Raw genomic sequence first — 22,549 nt, forward strand, 5'->3', positions numbered from 1 at the left:
CAACTCCTCTTCAATTAAAGTTATCAGATGTAATGTGGTCTCTTTTGTCAACCTAAATCTGCGGAAAAAGTCATATTGTCTAGATTATGAAATAGATCATTTCTAATATATCTAGGAAATCCAAAGTCTATAATTTTATGAATATCAAAATCATCCAATACATCAAAGTCAGAATCTGAATCCATTTCAAAGTTCTCAATGATGTCTTAACACCACTCACTCATACACAGTCCACAGGAAAATTAAGAAATGGCTATTTAAAAAAATTATAACTAGCAGCAAAGTACTATCAATAGTGTCAATTTATATTTTCTCATTAATCCAAGTTTAAGCGGTCAAATTTGAGGGTTTAAATTAATCCTAGATTAATACATATATTTGAAACGGTGCAAACAAAATGTTATATTTTAATCTAAGATCAGACTTAATCCTGGAATAAACACTACGGTGCAAACGGGCATAAGGTCTGTACATTGCATGTATTAATGATTAGGTTAATTTGTTGAAGGGATCAACTCCACTTATTAAGTACCTAATATTTGTAGAATTTGATCCTCAATAGAACTTATTTAAACACAAATTAAATTGATGCGGATATTTTTTTCCTGACGAATCAAATCATTTAAGAAATGCATTGGTGTACGGCTAGCTAATAGCTTATTAGCATGCGTAGAAAAGATTCAAGGTATTTTGTCTCTTTATGTTTTTGAAAGATAATTTTATTTAGAACAACATACTTTCACAAGATGTCTTTAGTTAACATATTTATCTCTAACGTATTCGTAAAACACTTTAACTCCCTCCCAAGTCTCAGTCACCACCGGTAGGATATCCGAAGCATCCGGATCGAAGCCAGAATCCCCTCCTCTAGGTAATTCGACAGTGTATCCGAGATCAATGCCTGCAACAGCTTTGGTCCAATCTCTGCTACCTCCAGATGAAGCGTACAATATTGCATTTGAACTACCTACAGTATAATTAGTACCTCTAACAGCATAAATTGCGTCATTTACTCGGTCTCCCAAAGAATGAAGTTCTTCTATATTTTCCACAAGGTCCGATGTGTAAGCCCATGGGTACAGCAGCCACTGCCCATAGCTATGTAAGTCTAGGAACAGCTTGACGTTGGGTGTATTCGCCAGAAGGTAATCTCTTACGGTACGTGTTTCCACTTCGGAAAATGCAACGTGTCCAGCGTAAGTCTCACTGCATTGCCAGTTACTAGCCCCTGTAACCATCCACTGGTAATCGAAGTTTCTGTTTGCGTCTACACCGTAGCAGATGGTACCTGGTGTGCGCGTTTTTCTCCAGAGGCGCACCTGAAAAGAATATATACAAGGTGTTAACGAAATAAGTACTCAAAATTGGAGAGTATGTAAAACATGTCGAAATATGATGAAACCCGTAGTAGAGTTTTTGTCAGTGGCGACACCTAAGGGAGATACAGCCCCTTGAAGTGGTAACTCAGGAAACAGTTTTTATTGCATAACTTCAAAACGTTCTTATATTAAATCACGAAATTTTGGGGTTGTATTACTATTTATATGCTTAATAATCGGCTTAATATACAAAACAAATTTTGCTACAGGGGCGTAAGAAAATGCAGGACCATGGGGCAAATTTTGCAATTTTTTTTTGTACGCAATTTTTTCTACTTTCTGAACCGAAGATATGAAAATATACCATATTTTGCATAAAAAAGGTACTTGCATAAAATGAGATTCATTTCAGTTGACGACTCACGATCAAGAATTAATTTTCCTAAATATCTTGAAAAAATTTACAACCTGACAACACTGTATCATTCGCACTGTAAAGGCGGTTTTCCACTAAACGGACAAAACAAAAACAAAACACAAACTTGTGTTGAATAAAACAAAACTGAAACTTTTCACAAACTTTTTGAAGACTGGCGTGTTTTGCGACAGTTGGTGTTTTGTTTTTTGGGTCCCGCTCGAAAGCGGTCACATCAAAAGGTTTCGACGTGTTTTGAAACTCAAGTCTGTTTACTGGAAACGGCCGTGTTGTATTTTCTATTTAAGTGATCCAACCCAATATCTATGTTGGCGTTTTCTTCTTCCCAAAAACAATATTTTAAACATTAATGAATTATAGCTATTAAAAAATATATATGTGTACCTACGGTTAAAGTGTTTACTTGGCTAGGATTCAAACTAACCAAGTAAACATTTTAACCGTACATATACCACGAACTCCTTCCATGGATATCTGGGAAACCGCCCGAAGGATTTTTTTTGAAATTGTGATGGCGTGATACGGACTGTGGAGCCTACCAAGCTAAAATATTTTCAAGGTCATCATATTTCCGGTTATATCAAAAGTTGATACTAACTTTCTTATTTTAAATCGAACCCCCTGTATATTATTGCAAAAAAATAGGGGTTTCCATTTAAAAATTTCGAGTTTTCCACATATTCTGAAATTCATATTCAATAATTTTTTTTTGACCACCCTGTATAAAAACTGGAAAATTTTCATGTCAAATTCGATAAAGTACGTCTTTCTCTACAAAATGTCCAATTTGCACAAAAAAATAAACCGGGAAAATTAAATTTTGCTGACAGTCTGCATCTGTCAATTTTTGTTTAAAAATCGAAATATCTCGGAAACGGTCAATCCTAAGTATGGAGTGTGCTATATGTTTTCAATTTAAAAATAGACGCTCTTTCCAAAAATGCAATAGTATACAGGGGGTTCCATTTAAAATAAGAAAGTTAGTATCGACTTCCGGAGCACCACAATTTCAAAAAAATCCTTAGAGCGGTTTCCCAGATATCCATCGATGGAGTTCGAGGTGGGACACTCCGTAGACACTTTTTTTTTCCAAGGACTTCAGTATAAACCAGCCATAACTAAGAAAAAAAAATCTTCTCCAAACATGTTGGCTGGTTATTGGAAAAATGTGTTCTGACTTCCTCGCGACAACCAGTGGAAAAGGACTGAAAACAAAAACAAAACTCGAACAAAATGTAGCCCGCTTGATGGAAACAAGAGTTTTGGGTTTCCTTCAGTTTTGTTTTTGTTTTGTTCTAGAAAACACAAACAGGACATAAACTCAACTATCCGTTTAGTGGAAAACCGCCATTACATTGTAAACATATTAGAAATAGACTATAAAACAAATACTAAATTTACATATGTTTTGTATTTAATTAATTAACGTTTATTTATTATTAGCTTTGTATATCAATAATTTATTAATTATTAAGTGAATCAGAACATGACTTCCTATGCCATTGAAATATAATAAAATTATTAATTCTTTTAATAAATTTAATTTTCTACAAAAGTATTACATTAATATAAGCATCGAAGGATCGTAGTGATCTTGAAACATTTAAATGTATGAGTGCAAGGTAAACAAAATAAATACGCAAACAAAAAATTTCCTGTCAGATACTGTTTCACGAATTGTGGGAACAAAAAGTCGTGCGAGTTTTTGTAAACTTCTGTACGGGTTGATCGATGCGGCAGTTAGTCGCGTATCTTTGGAGTCTATGCAAATATTAAGTGTTTAATTAGATCTAAAGGGAATTACCGTTTGTTATTGTGTTGTTTACTGGTGTTGTGATTATTGTTTGTGGTGCATTGTTTTCTTCTGACCTGAGGGAGCCAAGTTTGGTAAGTAATTTACTTGTATTCTTACTTGTGGGGAAAATACATTATCGGGAGATGCAATAATTACATCCTAATCATATGTATTATTCGAAAAAATATATCCGTATCGATAAAAAACAATTTATACTATAAACATGTATTTTATTACTGTTTACGAATAATTTTTTAACTAAGGTACACAAAAAAGTATGTTTACAGTATAATTGTTACAAAACAACAATAATGTAAACAGTTATAATTTAAAATACTTCATTTATCATCAGTGGCGTAGATATGGGTCAAACGAGAGCATTTTATGTAAAAATTAAACCAAATTAAATTTAAAATCAAGACGAGGCCAATTGAATTTAAGTAGATTTAGTGATCACTGCCACAAAACTTAATTCTCTTTAAATAATTTAATGGCATCAATAAAATTGCCTTTAGATATTAATGCCAATAAATATATGTACATATTATCAAACGTTTCATTAGATCAGATACGTATAAATAATATTTTTGTTATTAAAATTTAATTTCACAGGATAAATCATGAAGTATTTCAACAGTTGACAATAAAAATATGTAGTAATCTAAAAATTTGCAAAATTGTACAAATACATTTCCAGGAAAGATACTGTCCTATTTTACATCCAATCGCACAACCACAAGTGTGGTATTTACTCTAACTTTCCTAGAAATAATTTCATGTCACTTGATGGGAGTTTCAGGACAAAAGTTTGTATATAGACTGCAAATACATCTTGAAGATTCAAATTTTTAACCTGACATAATTTTATATGTTCGCCTTTAAACAAATACGGTCACTAAATTTTACGATTTTCCCATACCTAACTGTGATACATAATAAAATACCTGAATGTCAGTAACGTAGGAAAATGAATACAAGTCTCGTCCTCGATATTCAAAATTATGGCTTGTTTTCGAATACAAACAAAATAATTGCATTTACAGAAATGGGAACCACTAATCAAATTTTTTTATAGGTGAACTTACACCTTAAATTCGAATTCTGCAATAATTATTTAAGGACTTTAAGTTTTTTCTTCTCTCTTGCAAGTTTTTGTATTTCTAACAGTTTTAACTTAATTAATTATTTTTTTAGCTGCTATCAACAATGTATTATAAATCTGATTTAGTTATCACAAAATATAGAGTATATTTGATAATAAAAACCAAATATTGTTTATTGGATTTCAGAAAATTTCAGGTACTTTCACTTTTTTGGGAATATTTACTATTTTTAAAAATACATTTCACCCAAAAACAGGTGACAACTGTATTTATCTCGGATTTCTCTTTTTTTTTGTAAACTAGGTATAAATATCAAATTTTTATATTTGTGATTTATTCTTATTTTTGAGGAGTATTTAATTACATTTCGACGTGAAACTTCTGTTCACAATTTGCAGAATGAGGGAAATATGTAAATAATATAATAATTTTTGCTTCAATTGAATTATGTACCACTGGCGAGCATATTCTATTATTTTCATGTTGAAATATTAGATACAAGTCACCGAACTACATGAATTCATTATTATTTTCAAGTAAATTAAATTTTTGACTGTAAATAAATAAGGTTTCTATAGAAATTGACAATAAAATAATGAATTACGAGAGAATAAAAAATCTACAATAGGAACTTGGAAAACCTTTAGCCTTATGATAAAATAAGAACAAAAGTTATAAAGACAATTTAAAAAAAAATTGAATTAATTTGATTAGGAGTGCGAATATTTTCCCATTACTATAAGTGCAATTACTTCCATGTAAAAAAGTGATATCTACATGTACCTACAGGTACTATCTAACCAAATTTTATTTAAATTTGACCAAGCATTAAAGTTATTTAAAAAAAAACATTTTTGCCATCTTTGGATAAAAGTAAGTTTAAATCGACTTGTTTTGGCCACAGAACCTCTGCTAGTTCGATGTTCCAGGTAGGTACATGAAATAGCGGGAAATATTACAGTGACAGGCAGAAAATATACGCACCATTTGTGAATTTTTTTATTAGAAGATATTAGACACTCTTTTTAGCTGGATCGTTGAGTGAATAAGTTAGATTTTCTAATCTAAACAACTTTACTCAATAAAATTGTGTAAAATCTTGGAAACTTTGGTCTATTTAAACCTAATAACCTTTTCCACATAGTAGGTACGCATAGTTTCTGTAAATCAATGCAGAAATTAGTAGAAAACTCACTCACATCCGTGTGGGTATATTCGTACCCGTCGGGATTCACTACCGGAAGAATAACCCAGTCGACGTCTTGGTACATATCCGAATTTTCAGGGTTCTCGACGAGCTGATTTATTATGTACAAAGCTACAGGTGGAGAGATCCACTCTCTGGCATGAATCGCTGCCTCGATATATATTATTGGTTTGTCTGAACCCCCAGTTGATATCTTTATAATGGTCAGGTCTCGACCCTCGAAAGATTTGCCTATTACTTCGGTGCTTGCCACGTCAGCGTGGTCTGCTGCCACTTGGTGTATGTATGCGAGTATCTAGAAGATAAAAAAAACTAATTTTTATAGGAATTTTGATAAAACATTCATATGCCGCGTAATATTTCGGTCCTACTAGCGAATATGTAAATATAAATGTACAGAAGGCTATTTTGACAATTGTTCACACCAACAGATATCTTTTTATTTAACACTGTGTAAGGTAACTTAAAATATTTCTCTTATTTAAACCCATTTTTCGATTGTCCCGTCACGACTTGTTCTCTCCAACATATCACCAGTTAAAGTTAGTCAATTTCAGTTTCTTTTTTATTTTACATTTTACGGAAAAAAGGCACACTTTATAAAAAGTTTTGCTTGAATTTAAAATGAGGTTGCCATGGGAAACTTAACGTTTCATATACGGGGTGTCCAGAAAATAAAAAAATCTGAAAATGTCACGGGAATAAACTACCTTATTTTTTTTTTTAATTTTTCCTCTTGTTCACCCTAACCGCGGGCATATTGTATACAGTACTGGCTGGGAAATTTCTGTAGGTGTAACATAACGTTAAAAACATGTCATAATGGCCTTTCCGGTGCTGAAAATACTTACTTCTTGATGACGCATGAATTCTGTGAAAGTAACATTCCCTGCTTCAACAGTTGCTCTTTTTCTCCTACGATTACGTTTTTGAAGTGTCCTGTAAATAAGAATTATTAGTTTATTTAAATCTTCTCTATAAAAAAACCTCCAGTGTCGTGTAGGTATGCTAGACTTAATGTATATGCATTGTATAGGTACATTTTTCTGAAGAAATACTTCTTTTTCATTGAAATTACATCAATAATCCAGAAAATAAGTTTTGGTATAATCAAAATTATTTAAATATGCATTTATGTTCACGTGGTAAATTTGGGACGAGAGAGGTAAACTTCCATGAATACATAGATATATCTTTATTAATATTAATTAAATTAATATATTTAGAATTACTACAGTCGAATTACAACGACATTCAGTTAAAGTGAAATCGCGTTGCACTGAAGTGGCGATATAATACACAAAATTGTATACCCTTTTTACCCCCTTTATTTCTAAAGTTTTTTATTTAGAAAAAATATGATGGTAGGTTTAGGTAATTTCCTTGTTTCAAAATAGTACTTATTTAAATGCAAGGGTGGCCTTAAAAAAAACAAATTTTCTTTTTCGTGTCCTTTGTGAAAAGATGTTAGTTTATCATGTCCACCCTCAAAAAATCAGCTCAATAAAAATTTTTTTAGAGGTCGCTCAAGATTTTTAAAAATTTCCAAAATCGTAAAAATTGAATTTAAAAAAAAAAATTTTCTCGTTGTTTTATCATTTTCTAGGTTAAAAAATGTCAATTCTAAAAATTTCAAATCGATATTTTAATTTCTAAATGTCACTCATAATTATTTTAACTTTCAAAGTAGTGTACCTACCTACCTATGTTTTCGAGCGACCTCTAAAAAATAAATATCTACGAACTAATAATTTTTTTTATTGAATCTGATGAACAAAGGAATAGAAATAAATCACGAGACACTTAAATTTTAAAATATAAATATTTGATACTCACAGTGCGGTAGTAAATTTTGCCTCAGGAAATTTTTTAAGTGTCGTGATTTATTTCTATTCTTTTGTTCATCAAATTCAATAAAAAAAATAATTAGTTCGTTGATATTTATTTTTTGAGGTCGTTCGAAAACATTTTAGGTACGCTACTTTTTAAGTTAAAATAATTATTAGTGAAATTGAAAGTTGAAATTTTCAGAAACGAGATTTTTTTCAACCTAGATAACGATAAAGTTACGAGAAAAAAAATAAAAAAAATTCAATTTTTGACGGTTTTGTAAATTTTTAAAAATCTTGAGCGACTTTTAAAAAAATTTTTTGAGCTGATTTTTTGAGGGGGCTCTTAAAACATGATATACTAACATATTTTCACAAGAGACACGAAAAAAAAATATTGTTTTTTTTTGGGCCACCCTAATTTATATATTTGATAAAACGCTTTCTCAAGATTATAGTGATCTGAGATTTCTTAAGTATATCTCTAATATATACTGGAAACATGTCTAAAAGAGTGTGCATAAACGTAGGATTTGATTGTCTAGCAATAATCTATTTCTAATAAATTTAGCTTGTAGCGCATCTGTTTAGCAATTTTTCCTTTACTATTAGTGATGGAGCTATGAAACTTTATATCACTGTATTCTCATTTAAAAAAAACTTGTTTGGTCTTTCAAAAATGTAACATTGAGTTATATTTTTAAGTACTTATTGATTTGAAATCCATTATTTTCTTAGTACAAAATAAAATGTATCTTCTTGAATTATTACATATAAAATTAATCTATTACTATACTCATATATCCAAACAAGATATTACCTGCAAGGGTGGCAAATGTGCCAAATGTGTCATGTGAGTTTTGCAGTAGGGTAGGGTTTTGGGGATTAATACTTTTGTTATACAGGGTATTAGTAACTAAACAACCGAATAAAATGATTAAAAATTACGTCGTTGTAAGCGGTGGGTCATCAGAATAACCACAGTGTTTAAGCGGACTGAATTTTATATGTTTTCTATATGAATATGGGTGTCATTAAAAGTGAAGTCGCAGTAACCAAACTCTACTTTTTCTAAGTAATGAAAAATTGATTGCTCTAATAGTAAATAGGAAAATACTGAATTTTTACATTAATTTCATGGAATTTTTTTACCACCGCTATAAATCGTATCATATTATATCGAAAGATAATTTTTATAATTGTAAATAATATATAATATTATAATATACAATCGAGGATATTTTTTTTTAGTAAATGTTATCAGTAATATAGCAAAACATATGAATCACATTTACTTAAAATGTCACAGAAAACCTGACCTGACCCTACGAAAATTACAAAACAGCACCATAAATATCTTAGTTTATTTAGGAAGCATGTGTTCTTAGAATTAAAATATTCCGTTTTTCTTTATGTGCAGCACTACCTACCTAAGTGTCGAAAAATTGAAGCCAATCATAAGTCTATTTTCTCCCTTCTTTTTAGTTTAATTTTTAAAATTGTGACAATCTTAGGTTAGCTTTATCACTAGTTTCAACAAAACAGATAATTACTGTACAAGATTTTGTTTGAATTCCCTATTAAAATGAATAATTGAAAAGCTTGGTGCGATTTGAATATACGAGATATAAGAGCTACTTACTCCTCAACATTTTCGATGAGTGTCGAGTATTCTATATTTTCCGTATTCAGTACAGCTTCAAAGGATTCTTGAGCAAGTGGTGCCACCATAACATCAACAGGGGCGTTAAGTAAGCGAATTTCGGTCCAGAAGTCAAAATTGATGTCATACTGGAATTTATTTATCAAACTGGCTTGATCAAGAGTTTCTGGTACCACTTGATATACTTTATACCTAAAAATATAAGAAAGAAATTAAATATTTACATTTATATGAATGAATATATTACCCTTCATAATTTGTTAAATCTTGTGATGCTGTTAGAGATATTAATGTCAAGAAATAGATTGGTTTTAAAGTCATTCTCTTTCGGTCAATAAATCAGTCCAAAAAGTGATGTTTCACAGACGTACCGATAATATGATTAAATTTATTTGTCTAAATCCTGTGATAAATTTCTTTGTGATAAAATAAATCTGCAATAAATTACAAAATTAGGTATTAAAATTGTATTTGGGATAAAACTAAAAGTTTAATCCTAGAAAGATGTCAGTATTTATAATTTACTTAAAGCTAAATCATCATATCAAATACCTAACGAACGACATCTATTTCTTGCTTCATTGATACAAAATATTTGTTTTCGTTTTTTAAGGAAATGCTATATAGATTAAAAATTAAAAATAACTAATGAACTGAAACGCAAATTATACAACCAGTTATACACACATAGTCCCATTTAAAAGGCGGTTACAAATTTAAATCTTATGTATAGATATACAGGGTGTTAAAAAAAGAGTGTAAAATATTTCAGGAGGTAATAGTATGAACCAAAATAAACAGAAAAGTCTTAATAAATATGGGACCGCAAAGTAACGGTTGCGGAGATATGGACCACTATTCGTTTTTCAAACATTTTATTTTATTAGGAATATACCGACAAAGGAAGCTTTTAACAAACAAAAAACAAAGTTACAGAAGATGTTCAAAGTGCCCTCCGTCCATTTCCAAGCAGGCACGACATCTTCGTCTCAACGATATTCGAACTCTTTCGAAAACACCCTCCTTGGTTTGGATTTCTTGACACTTTTGATTAATCCGTAGCTGCAGCTCTTCCAGGCTATTTACAGGAGTACCATACACTAATGTCTTCAAATATCCCCAAACAAAGAAATCTAGAGGGTTCAGATCAGGCGATCTTGGAGGCCATAAAACAGGTCCGGCCCTTCCTACCCATCTATGTGGAAAAGTTTGGTGTAAATGCTCTCTAACGGCCATGGAAAAATGAGCTGGAGCACCATCATGCTGGAACCACATTTGTTGCCTCTGATTCAAAGGAATGTCTTCCAAAAACTCATACAGTGTGTTCTGCAGAAAGTTGAGGTAAGCAGCGCCTGTTAATCGGTTTGGTAAAACAACAGGACCTAGAAACCTGTCACCTACAATACCCATCCAAATGTTTAATGAAAAACGTGCCTGATGTCCAGATTCTATTAGAGCATGAGGATTTTCGTCGGCCCAAATATGCGTATTGTGAAAATTAAACACTCCATTTCTTGTGAACCCGGCCTCATCAGTAAAAAGAATGTTTGCAAGAAAACGAGGGTCTTCAGCATCATGACGTAGAAACCAGCGGCAAAAAACCAAACGTGCTTGATGATCATTTATTGGATTTAAGGCCTGTACTCGTTGCACATGGTATGGATAAAGCAGTTGCTCGTGAAGGATTCTCCAAACAAGAGGACCACTAATTCCTACCTCGGCTGATATTCTCCGCACACTCGTACCTGGATTCTGCTCTACCAGTGCTAGAATTTCTTCTTCTGCTCTAGGAGTGGATACCGACCTTGGTCTTCCGGATAAATGGCACTGTTTGCTCAAGGAACCGGTATCACGCAATCTTTGGTGAATTCTTCCAAACATGCGTTGTGAAGGAATCTGGCGATTTGGATAAGCGTCAACATAAAGACGTCGCGCTTCGGTGGCGTTCCCATTAGCACGACCATACATGAAATGCATGTCTGTTAATTCTGCGTTAGAGTAACCAGCCATAGCGAAAGAAAACTTGTGCACTGAGAACAACTGTCAAATACGTACTGTTTATTTCACTAAACATCAACCAACTATTATAAGAAAATACACAACATTTTTGCAAAATAAAAAAAGGGGCTAAAAAACATAAAACATTCCATATTTCCGCAACCGTTACTTTGCGGACCCATGTTTATTGAGACTTTTCTGCTTTTTTGGTTCATACTATTACCTCCTTAAATATTTTACACTTTTTTTTAACACCCTGTAGATAATACAATGCAAATATTGTTCTTCTTCGTTTGAAAATTTATATAGATGAATGTTATTTTATGAATTAACATTTTCTGAAGTTAGTTACATATACCTTACGTAATTGCCTTCAATTTGATGTATACCAAGTTATAAAACAAATTTAGAATTTATTAATGGCAAATTTTCTGTAAATAATGTTTAACCATTCGAATTTGTCACAAGGGCGACAGGATAAAACGTATATGAGATAATTTTTTTTTGTAATGTAACATTATTGCATGTTACTTCAATTTCTAGGATAGTATTTCCTTTCTGTATTCGATTTTAATCACTTTATTTTAGGGTTAAGATCTGCGTTGATCTGGAAGTAATCATGAACTTCTTGGTTAGTTCTCAATCACACTTTGTACCAGATGTTGTACTAGGGTCTATTCTATTCAATTTCTTAGTTGCTTTTAACTTTATTCATTATTAAAAGCAGATTAAAAAAGTAGGTATTTGTATTATTTAAAAATATAAATGATTATAAATAAATTAATACTGTACAAATTTTATCTGATGATTTAATACAATTTTAAATTAATTAGTAACAAATTTATCCACAATGTAGCTGTGAAAGGCTTTAAAGCCTTCCCAAGTCTCCTCCACAACTGGCTCGATATCAGAAGAAGGTGGATCAAAACCAGTACCACCTGATGGTAGTTCTATGGTATAAGCCAATTCTATTCCAATATCTTTGGCCCAGTCCACGCTCGTTCCGGACGCATAGTACAATCCACTGGCAAAACTGAGAACGGTATAGTTTAAACCTCTTACGCTGTGTATAGCATCATTAAATAGCCTTCCTAAGGTTCGAAGTTCTTCTACATCGTCAGGCTCGTCATCGCTGTATCCGTATGGATACAAGAGCCATCTGCCAAAGCTGTGAACATCAAGAAACAATTTTATGTCATCTTTGTGTTCTAAAATGTAATCTCTAACTGCTTGTGTTTCTACTTCACTGAAGGCTTTATGCCCTCGGTAAGTGATGTCGCATTGCCAGCTGCTGGCACCAACTGTACCCCAGAGAGCGTCAAAATTTCTGTTACCGTCGATGCCGTAGCATATTGTACCCGTTGATCGAGTTTTCCTCCAAAATCGTTCCTAAAAGTACAAATCATGATTTCGTTTTTAAAACAAATCTTAGTTTTTCAATTAAACATATCATGATTATCAAGTACGTGTTGCACATACTATAAACGCAAAATAAATTATCTTTAGACTAAGTAGAAGTAACAGAAGAAGAAGAGATGGGAAGATGCGGTTGGTAAGGATGCTAAAGATAAAAGGCAACTAGAATAAGTTTAAGGATAAAAATACAAGTCGCAAAATGGCAAATATAAAACGTTTGCAATAATTTTCAATTTAAAAAAGAACCATTTACTTACTGTTGTGTGAGTGTACTCATATCCATCAGGATTCACTACTGGAATAACAACCCAATCGACGTCCTCGTACAAATTCACATTGTCGGGATTCTCAACTAATTGGTTAATAATATATAACGCCACAGGTGGGGCAATCCATTCTCTGGCGTGAATAGCAGCTTGGACATATATTGTTGGTTTATTAGAACCACCACTTGATATCCTCACAAGGAGTAAGTCCCGACCTTCGAAAGATATTCCAATCGATTCTATACTCACTATTTGGGGGTAATCTTGAGCCAGTTGTTCTAAATATGCATTTATCTAAAAAAAATATTGGGGCTTTGAATGTAGCAAATTCCAGATATTTTTACTTACATCATCGTGACGCATAAAATCCGAAAACGTAACACTTCCTCTTGTTACAATGCTCCTTCCTGAGGTGTTCTCTTCATTTTGCAAGCTCCTGAATACATATAAAAATTGGCACACTAGAATCATTAAATTACAAACTGTAATGACTTACGCTTCGACATCATCAATGTTGACGAAATAATCTATATTCGCTGACTTCATAATTGCTTCAAAATTATTTTGAGCTAACGGCGACACCATAATATCAACAGGTAAATTAATCGATCGTATTTCGGTCCAGAAATCAAAATGTTCATCATGTTCAAATTCTTTTAGAATGTAAGCCTCGTACAAAGATTTAGGTGTGACCTGGTACACCTTATATCTAAAGAAAAGTGTATGTTTACCTTCAAATACATTCTGGATTGTGTAAGCAATTACCCACTGTATTTAGAAGAATCGTATGAAAATACCGAGACAATTATTGTCAGCACAAAATGCAACACGAACAATTTCATTTTGGATATAACTGTACATTAATTTAAAGATGAGAAGGGAGGATATTTATATCGTCTATAAAAATGTTATGATAACATTATTACATTTTAACATGCAATTACTATTTTATACTGTTTTAATCTACAATAAATTGTAAGATTATTTTATCACGCCCAATTATTTTATCTCTGTAATTGATACTTCTGTAATGAAGGAGAGACCTTTCTAATTCGTTGTACCTATCTCTAAACTAGATGTGAAACTACTTAAGCTTTGCTTTAAATAAGATAAATTAATTTTTTATTGATAAACCAGTAGAAGGAACAATTCACCAAGCGCGACACTATCATTAAAAGACATTTCAAGAAGGCTGTTTCTTCAGGTGCGGAAAAGATGGAAATGCGATCTGATGATCTCATGTCATTTTTGTGGTGTGTTTTTTTATGTTTATGAGGAGAATAAGTCGGTATTCTTTCTTGAATTCTGAAGACAACGGAGTTGTTGGCGATAAACCTCAGCAATGATGGTGACATTGCCCGAAACAATTCATACCATATGACTCCTTTATCCCACCAAATGCTCATCAACTTAAGTTGGTAGGCATCAGGTTTTTGCTGAGAAAGTTGCATTTCTGTTAGGGCTAAACCATCCTTTTCTGTCTTTAGCGTTGACGTAAAGTTTTATTACCAGTAACAATTCGGCGCAAAAACAGTCGATGTTATTGACGACGACCCATCGAAACATGCGTTAACCATACTCTTAATTTCTGATCTTTGCCCATGCAATGAAATGTTGTACTATGGTCGATTGGTCATCATGAATTAAAGAGTTAAAACGGTCTTTGTAAAAGTCAAAATGTCTTCCTGGACGTGGATATTCCTTCATATCAAAATGACACTCGACATTATTTTCTTTTGCAAATACCTAATTTGTACATTGTCTGCACAAATTTGTAAGTTCAAAGACTATTCAATTAAACAAAAGCAGAAATAACTTTGACGTATGTCTAATAAATTTTCCAATGCACTCTTGCCATAAAAAATAGTACGAAGAGAGATTTGTTTTAATTAGACATCACTATTCTGAACTTCGTTTAATTCCGGTAAACTTTATCTGATATATGAGGAAAAGGTTGTAAGGGATTAGTTAAGAAAAAGAAACGAACTTACTTATCCGTGGATATATGTATATTAGCAGCCTTGATTTCTTATAAAATAAAAATGAAATTTAGCATTATACTACAGTTAACTGAAACAAATAAATAACGTAATCATTTTACATTTTATAGAACACTAGTATTATTAGCGACTGATTTCTTTAACAGGACGGTATAATCAGGATATCTCCACAAATATTAAATATTAACCCACGTTAATAGTAATACGGTTAAAGTTTAATCAACAATATGATATGTAAATTTTCGAAACACAATTTATATAATCTCTTTCGTGGGTAATTGGTAATTGTTACAACGAATTAAATTTTATATATCTGTGTTTTATATATTACTATAATTACCTGCTACAATTATGCAAATATAATTTCATCATATATGATTGGAAACACCAATAATTGTCAGGGAAAAACACTAATAAACTTTCCTCATTCAAATATTGCAATTAGTTTCAGACCAATTTAATTGTCAGTATCGGTATCATTAAACTTCCTTTGTATGTAGTCGTGGAGTACTTTGAAACCTTCCCACGTTTCCTCGACAACACTTTCTATCCTCTCCGCTGGTATATCAAAACCAGCACTACCCCCTCCAGGCAATTCAATGGTATAACTCAAATCTATACCAGCTACTGCTTTCGCCCAATCTATACTGGTACCTGCAGCATAGTACAAACCCTTCGCAGTACTATTGACCACATATTCCGTTCCGTTAACGGCGTAGATGGCGTCTCTGAAGAGCTCTCCGAGTGCGATTAGTTCTTCTTCGTCTTCAGGTCCTTCGGTGGTATGTCCCCAAGGGTAAAGCATCCATTGTCCGTAGCTGTGAATGGCGAGGTACAATTTTATGTCGTCTTTATGGGCAAGAGTGTAATCTCTTATGGCTTGGGTTTCCTGCTCGCTGAAGGGTATATATCCGGCGTAGGTTTCGTCGCATTGCCAACTGCTGGCACCGATTACATTCCAGTTGTAGTCGAAGTTTCTGTTCGGGTCGACGCCGTAGCATATCGTGCCTGGGGTTCTGGTCTTCCTCCAAAGACGAGTCTGGAAACGAACAAAAGGTCGCAATTATGCCAGAATTTATAAATTGCTTAAGGTACTTAAATGTGAAATAACATTAAAAATAGAAAGCATCTTTCTCGTAGAAAGTTTAAGGGGTGATATAGATAATACTTGCAATTTTAAACATGCACAAATAATATTTTTGTTATCTCAAAACCTGTGGAGATTATGTGTTTGCAATTTGATTATTTTTTTTTCGTCTTTACCTGATGCTACTAATTGTCCAAATACTCCAAACTCACCAAATTCAACAAACGATTTTTCCGAGAGAAAAATAGGTATTCGAACTATTCAAACGGATTTTGAAGAAAAAGAGTAGTACTATCAGATGCCGTAACGAGTTTTGGAAAGAAAAATTGTTGATTACCTCAAATATAGCGTAAAAAACGTGAATTTCGCACATTTAGGTTAGGATATCTCTAAATCCTGATATGACAGAACAACTCTAAAGTTGGATTTGCTATGTCGAAAACTCGAGAAAAATGGTCTGGTTTCTGTTTCAGGTCAGTCACATTTTGTCACAGGGAAAAAGTATTTTAATTTCTACATAATATGTATCTATAAATCATAATTTCCTTCTATCTTAAAATACTGCTTCGTTTATTAACTGATTAAAGTTATGTTAACGACTTGAAAGAAGATTCTTAAATCAAATTTGAAAAATAGTCGTCTTAAACTCAGAAAATGTATCTATCACTATTTTTATGGGTCGCATAATTACCTAAGTGTTTTGATGGATGTACATAATTAATAGTTATTTACACCATAAGGGAGGTAAGTATTATTTTCCAGCCGAGGACGATTTTGCGCCCGAGCGGAGCGAGGGCTGGCAGTAAAGTCCGAGACTGGTAAATTATACTTAACTGCTGCGTGGTGTATAATATTTTATCTGCTTCCACAGTTCATTATGGTTCATGAAACAAAGATTAGGTTTTATTTTTTAACATTTCTTAATAAATTAATTTTGACATTATTCGAAATCTTGCAAAGTTTGGTTGTTTGGATTTTGTCGTTTCTAAGGCGTTCATAAAGAAAGCTACATAGTTCCAGAACAAAAATACTGGTGTTTCTGAAATGTCACTGCTAGCATATTTCGTGGAGAAGTCAATAACTTTAAACTCACCGGCGAGTTTGTGGAGTGAATACTCATTAACTGTCAACTATTTTCATAGAGAAGAACGAGAATATATCAAAATACCCCAAGCTGAGAGCATTTTTGAAACGTAAGAATTACGGCTATACACCTAAAAAGTCAAACGTTTTTACAAGAGAACAAGTCGACAATTTTCTCGTTCAGGCACCCGATAACACATATTTGCTAATGAAGGTAGTGACGGTCTTAGGCATTGCAGGAGCATGCCGTTCTGATGAGTTATGCAAACTTACTTTGGACAACGTCAAATTAAAAAATTTCAATGACATTATAGTACTTACAATTCCAGATTCTAAAAATGGTATGTCACGTACGTTTGCAATTACTTCTCATTTGGGTTCTATTTCTCACCCAGAAATTCTCAATAAATATATCAAGATTGGAAATTAATACAGAAATTTCACGCTTTTTATGCGCTATCAAGCAGGTAGATGTTACAACCAACCAGTCGGCAATTATACCCTTTCTATGATTCCTAATAAAATTACACAGTTTTTGAAACTAGAATATCCGGAAACATATACAGGCCATTCATTCCGAAGAACATCGGCAACGTAACTGTTAACTTGATTTGATCCACACAATCAATGGTCCTCTTAAAGGAGTATTTACATAAAATAATTTTTTAAATTTTTGTTCTTATTATCAGCACACTAATTTCCATACTGTTGCAAATAATATGACATTAGACTTTTATTTTATGCATTTGAACTAGAAGAATTCTCTAACATCAAAATATGACGCGGTTGCTTACGAAAAATAAAACAAAATTAAAAGTTCTTTAACATGTCTAATGTATAATAGGACCTTAGCAAAATATTAAAGTAAAATATAAATGATTCCTAAATAAATTTTGACCTGATGACTAGCTTTATTTATTTTATAATAAGTACGAGGATAAAAATTATAGACATTATTTAGACTTGTCTGAATTATCTTGGATACATTATGTAAAATTGAAAGTTGGTACATACTGATTTGTACTAGATATTTCGAAACAAGTATTCAGCAGTTCAAATACTGGGTATTTACATTAATCTGCTGATAAAAGATAGGTAATTACATACTTTTATAGATTTATAAGTGATACAGGTAAGATGTATGTCAAGAGCATTAATTTATTGGGATATTAAAACATTAGTATCATTTGTTTAAAAGTAAATAGGGTAGATTATTATTATATTTTTTATAAGCTGATAAGCAAATAACAAGTTACGTAACATGCTAATAATTATTATTCTGCTAATGATGTATCGCTTAAAATATAATAGCTTTGTTCCTTGTACATTATAAATACAGTACGTGCGATATTGGTTGAGATAGAATTCCAAGAAGGCACCTGCGTCACTTTCTTGGAATTAACTGCATTCGACACCTCTGCCGCAGTAAATTGCTACAGTAGTTCTGATAAAAGAACTTTATTGGCTCGCATTTGATTCGAAACAATGAATTTTGATATTTTTGTAGTTAAAACAATGTAAAAATAAAACTTTACAGGGACTGAGGCTCAGTTTACTTACATCAGTGTGTGTATACTCGTATCCGTCAGGATTCGCTACCGGAATGATGGCCCAGTCGACGTCCTCGTACATGTAAGCATTTTCAGAATTTTCCACCAGCTGGCTGATGACGTACAAAGCTACAGGCGGAGCTATCCATTCCCTGGCGTGGATAGTTGCTTCAGCGAATATGGTAGTTTTGTTTGTTCCACCACTGGAAATCCTGATAAGTGAAATATCCCTACCTTCAAATGATTGTCCAACCACTTCCGTTGTTACAATACTTGGGTAATCAGCAGCAAGCTGTTGCAAGTAGGCTGTAATCTATGTGGGAAAACCATTAGTATGTTGAAAACAGGAATACGATACAGTTTTAATAAGTGCCGATAATAATAATAATAATTTAGTTTCAGATACTGAACACCTGGAATATTTAAAATTAAAAAGAAGTTAATTTATGTTTGATTTTACCAAAGTAGTTCAATACATTTTAGGCAATTGACATGTAACACTTTAAGGACGAATTAACACTTGGTTAACAAATATAACGATTAGATTGAGAGTAAATAGTAGCAGTTATCTATGATGGAATCATTTCTGAACTAGTTGATGTGCAAATGGTATAGACTTAGATACAAGAAACGTTTCGCTTTCTTCAGAAGATAAAATTCTGAAACTGTTGATTAAGTCTTCTGGCCGATATTTGTGTATTTCGTGTGTATACTGGTCCATAACATTATGAACTGAAAGAATGAATTCCAAGATTCAAGTGCATACCCCTTGAGCGTTCTATATCAAAATTTATATTCGACAGACACGGAGACACGATACCTAATATGAGGTAAAAAGATCACAAGTGTCAGCTAAAGAAGAAATTGGAGCATTTGCAGCAGTGGGCAGTCCATTCTATTAAGAGAGAGAGAAGATTTTGACGAAGACTTTACTTCATGACTCTAATTTCATGTCACAGAAATTTGGTTAGTGACATCAAGCCATGGGGACTTAAACTTCAGTTTCAGGGTATCTTTCGAGGAAGAAAGTGAAAGTAGCTCTTATATTCTTTAAACAATCATTCTGTGTATCAAGGTCATATATAACGATGATATCATTGAGATATTTTCATCAGTTTCAGTTAGAACACAATTTTATCTGTGCCTGCGACCATTAGAACTGGCATATAACTCTCAATTTACTTATGGGTGAACGTAATTAATTAATTAATAATTAAGTAGTAGTAATCAGTAATTAAATTAAAAGTATTGTTAAAAATAATAGCTGACTATGGAAAAAATTAAAAAGTATTCATGATGTTTTCAGTTGAATTATACAATGTCTTTAATGACTTCACACAAAATGGGAAGTCCTATGCTTTGTTTTCAATTCAATAAATCTTACAAAATCTAATCGAATTGCATTGGAAGTTAATTAAACACAAGAGTAACATGTATAACTAAGATATGTTGTCTGGTATGCATTTACTATAATTAGAAATTGTTTTAATGAAATTGCAGAATATTTAAAAATATTTTGACAAGTACATACATAATGCAAATAAAAATAATCAATCTGCGGCAAATTTCATCTGAAATTAGCACAGTTGTTTAGAAGTTTATCTCTTGCAACTTTCAGGTTGCCGATTTTTTATATAAACTCCAATAGATTTATTTTAAATAAAGAATCAGTTTAGTTACCTCATCATATCTCATAAATTCTGTGAAGCTAACCTGGCCCTGTTCTACCGCCCTCGTACTAGATCTTCCTTGTACATTCTTGTTTATTGTTCTGTAAAGAGCATTAAAAAATAATTATATAACTAGCACTATACAATTTTTAATGTAACTATTGGTTGCTTGACAAATTCATTTTGTTCAGTTATCAATGATTTATATAAAAATGATTATTAAAATATATTACAAGAAATATTTATTAAATAACTGTAATTTTCAGCCCCAAGTAACACTTTCGCACGGAAGGAACAGTTCGTACAATATTTGTGAGATAGAATTCCAAGAACTACTGTATCAATTTACCACGGCAGACGCGTGCGTTGAAATTTTACGCCAATGTCTTTCTACCTCAGGTGTCCAATGCGGTTAATTCCAAGAAAGTTACGCAGGGGTCTTCTTGGAATTCTATCTTAACAAATATCGTAGCTTTGTCACTCCTATTACAGGTTCTCTTCTTAATCTGCTACAAGAAGAATTTGGTCAAGCAATAGCTAATAGTTTGTAATTTTTTTTTGGAAATACGCAGAAAGAGATATACTTTTATATTATTTAAATATTGTTGAAGTGAAAGAAAGTGTTTTTAAAAGTACATACTCTACACATTATACATATATTATATTATGCAACAGCTATGTGATTATTTTGATTAAGTTATAACGAGTTCAGTAAGTCCTAATGTTAAGTATAATACTTACTCTTGTACATTCTCGATAAGAACATCGTATTTAATGTTGTAGTTCTGTAGAAAGTCTTCAAACATATCCTGAGCGATAGGATTTACCATTATGTCAACAGGAGCACCGACTGATCGTAGACTCGACCAAAAATCGAAGTAACCATTGTTTTCAAAGGTTTTCAGTGCCAGTGCTTCATCCATAGACTGAGGGGTAACTTGGTACACTTTGTAACTGAAAATGAAAATAAATGATATCGAAAGAATATCGTAAACCATTTAAAATCTTTATAAATGAGAGACATTCAACTAGATATGTAGACAAATTCTACACTGCAATATAAATATTTTTTTTTACTAATAACCCATATAGAATTATTCCTGGAAAAGTTTAGAATTGTATATTAATTATTATAAAGTTAAATTTTTAAATATAGTATAATAAAAAATCAAATTACCTGTCATAGTTAGTAACAGCTCCACTTAGGAGAGGCTCCAAAAATAATAATAAAATCACTAAACCCTTCATATTCTCAAATGATTTATTTACGCAAGTCGGACTAGTTTTATATATACTGGTGATTTAAAAATTCATCCACAGAGATATGATATTACTTCATTTGGAAGTTTTATGGCAGCATTAAATCATATGATCAATTCTGTGTCAGTAAGTACAATCCGGTTTATTGTTATTTATTTGAACAGATTCATATTAATTGTGGTATTACTCAAGCATTTATAGAAAGTAGAAGTTGTAAAAATAATCGTTATCACTTTTAAAATCAGTGCATTGCAATAGTATCGTGAAACATATTCCTTTAAGAGATATATGACTGGTGCTCCACACACGAGCTTTTTTGCTTTTGGTAAAAAGGAAGGTCTTGGAACGTGCGAATTATTTTTTGTTTGCTTATTTAATAAATGCAAAATGCACTATAATGTTTTGGAAGAATATCGGCAGACCTGACTCAGACCGCTATAAGTAGAAAAGAATCGATTTTTGAACCCAAGTACTATTGAGACTTGTCATTAACACAAAACCAACAACTAATCAAAATTTCATTCAATTTGACCGAGCTCACATTTTTATGAAAATAATTCGAGGTTCTTTAGAAAATTTATATCAGTGATCATCCCAGAAGTCGGAGAGGGTGCGGCATATTATTATTCGGTAGGTCAAACCTGGAAAATCTCATTAATTATCAATCCCTCACATTGATCCAAGCCAAGCCAAAAATAAATAAATTGAGGAAAGCACAACGACATTACGTACTCACCTATGGCCATCTTTATCAGTTGTAATAAATAATAAAATAGTAGGTATGCGGAGTGTTCAAATATTAAGTAAACCATGCTTCCTTCTAGAGAGAATTAGGGATAATCTTATGGATATGAATACTAGTATTAA

At 32.2% G+C, this 22,549-nt stretch overlaps 3 protein-coding genes across 3 annotated transcripts; all 3 read right to left on the bottom strand.

Moving 5' to 3' along the window:
* Nucleotides 1-694: 694 nt before the first annotated feature.
* LOC108907810 (carboxypeptidase B) lies at nucleotides 695-9,730 on the bottom strand. The gene is made up of 5 exons (XM_018711614.1): nucleotides 9,600-9,730; nucleotides 9,332-9,544; nucleotides 6,712-6,799; nucleotides 5,853-6,155; nucleotides 695-1,319 (listed from the first exon to the last, which is right to left on the bottom strand). Exons 1-5 carry the CDS (start codon nucleotides 9,671-9,673, stop codon nucleotides 753-755), a joined length of 1,245 nt encoding a protein of 414 aa, XP_018567130.1. The 5' UTR covers nucleotides 9,674-9,730; the 3' UTR covers nucleotides 695-752.
* Nucleotides 9,731-12,139: 2,409 nt separating this feature from the next.
* Nucleotides 12,140-13,943, bottom strand: LOC108907814 (carboxypeptidase B-like). Its single transcript, XM_018711619.1, has 5 exons — nucleotides 13,798-13,943; nucleotides 13,529-13,741; nucleotides 13,381-13,468; nucleotides 13,024-13,326; nucleotides 12,140-12,739 (listed from the first exon to the last, which is right to left on the bottom strand). The coding sequence occupies exons 1-5, from the start codon at nucleotides 13,872-13,874 to the stop codon at nucleotides 12,176-12,178; spliced, it is 1,245 nt and encodes a 414-aa protein (XP_018567135.1). The 5' UTR covers nucleotides 13,875-13,943; the 3' UTR covers nucleotides 12,140-12,175.
* A 1,117-nt stretch (nucleotides 13,944-15,060) lies between these two features.
* On the bottom strand, nucleotides 15,061-21,717 carry LOC108907825 (carboxypeptidase B). The gene is made up of 5 exons (XM_018711642.1): nucleotides 21,600-21,717; nucleotides 21,164-21,376; nucleotides 20,433-20,523; nucleotides 18,763-19,065; nucleotides 15,061-16,071 (listed from the first exon to the last, which is right to left on the bottom strand). Exons 1-5 carry the CDS (start codon nucleotides 21,668-21,670, stop codon nucleotides 15,490-15,492), a joined length of 1,260 nt encoding a protein of 419 aa, XP_018567158.1. The 5' UTR covers nucleotides 21,671-21,717; the 3' UTR covers nucleotides 15,061-15,489.
* Nucleotides 21,718-22,549: the final 832 nt, after the last annotated feature.

The sequence above is a fragment of the Anoplophora glabripennis genome, unplaced genomic scaffold (genome assembly GCF_000390285.2).
Source record: "Anoplophora glabripennis isolate ALB-LARVAE unplaced genomic scaffold, Agla_2.0 scaffold120, whole genome shotgun sequence".
In the NCBI taxonomy this organism is placed as follows: domain Eukaryota; kingdom Metazoa; phylum Arthropoda; class Insecta; order Coleoptera; family Cerambycidae; genus Anoplophora; species Anoplophora glabripennis.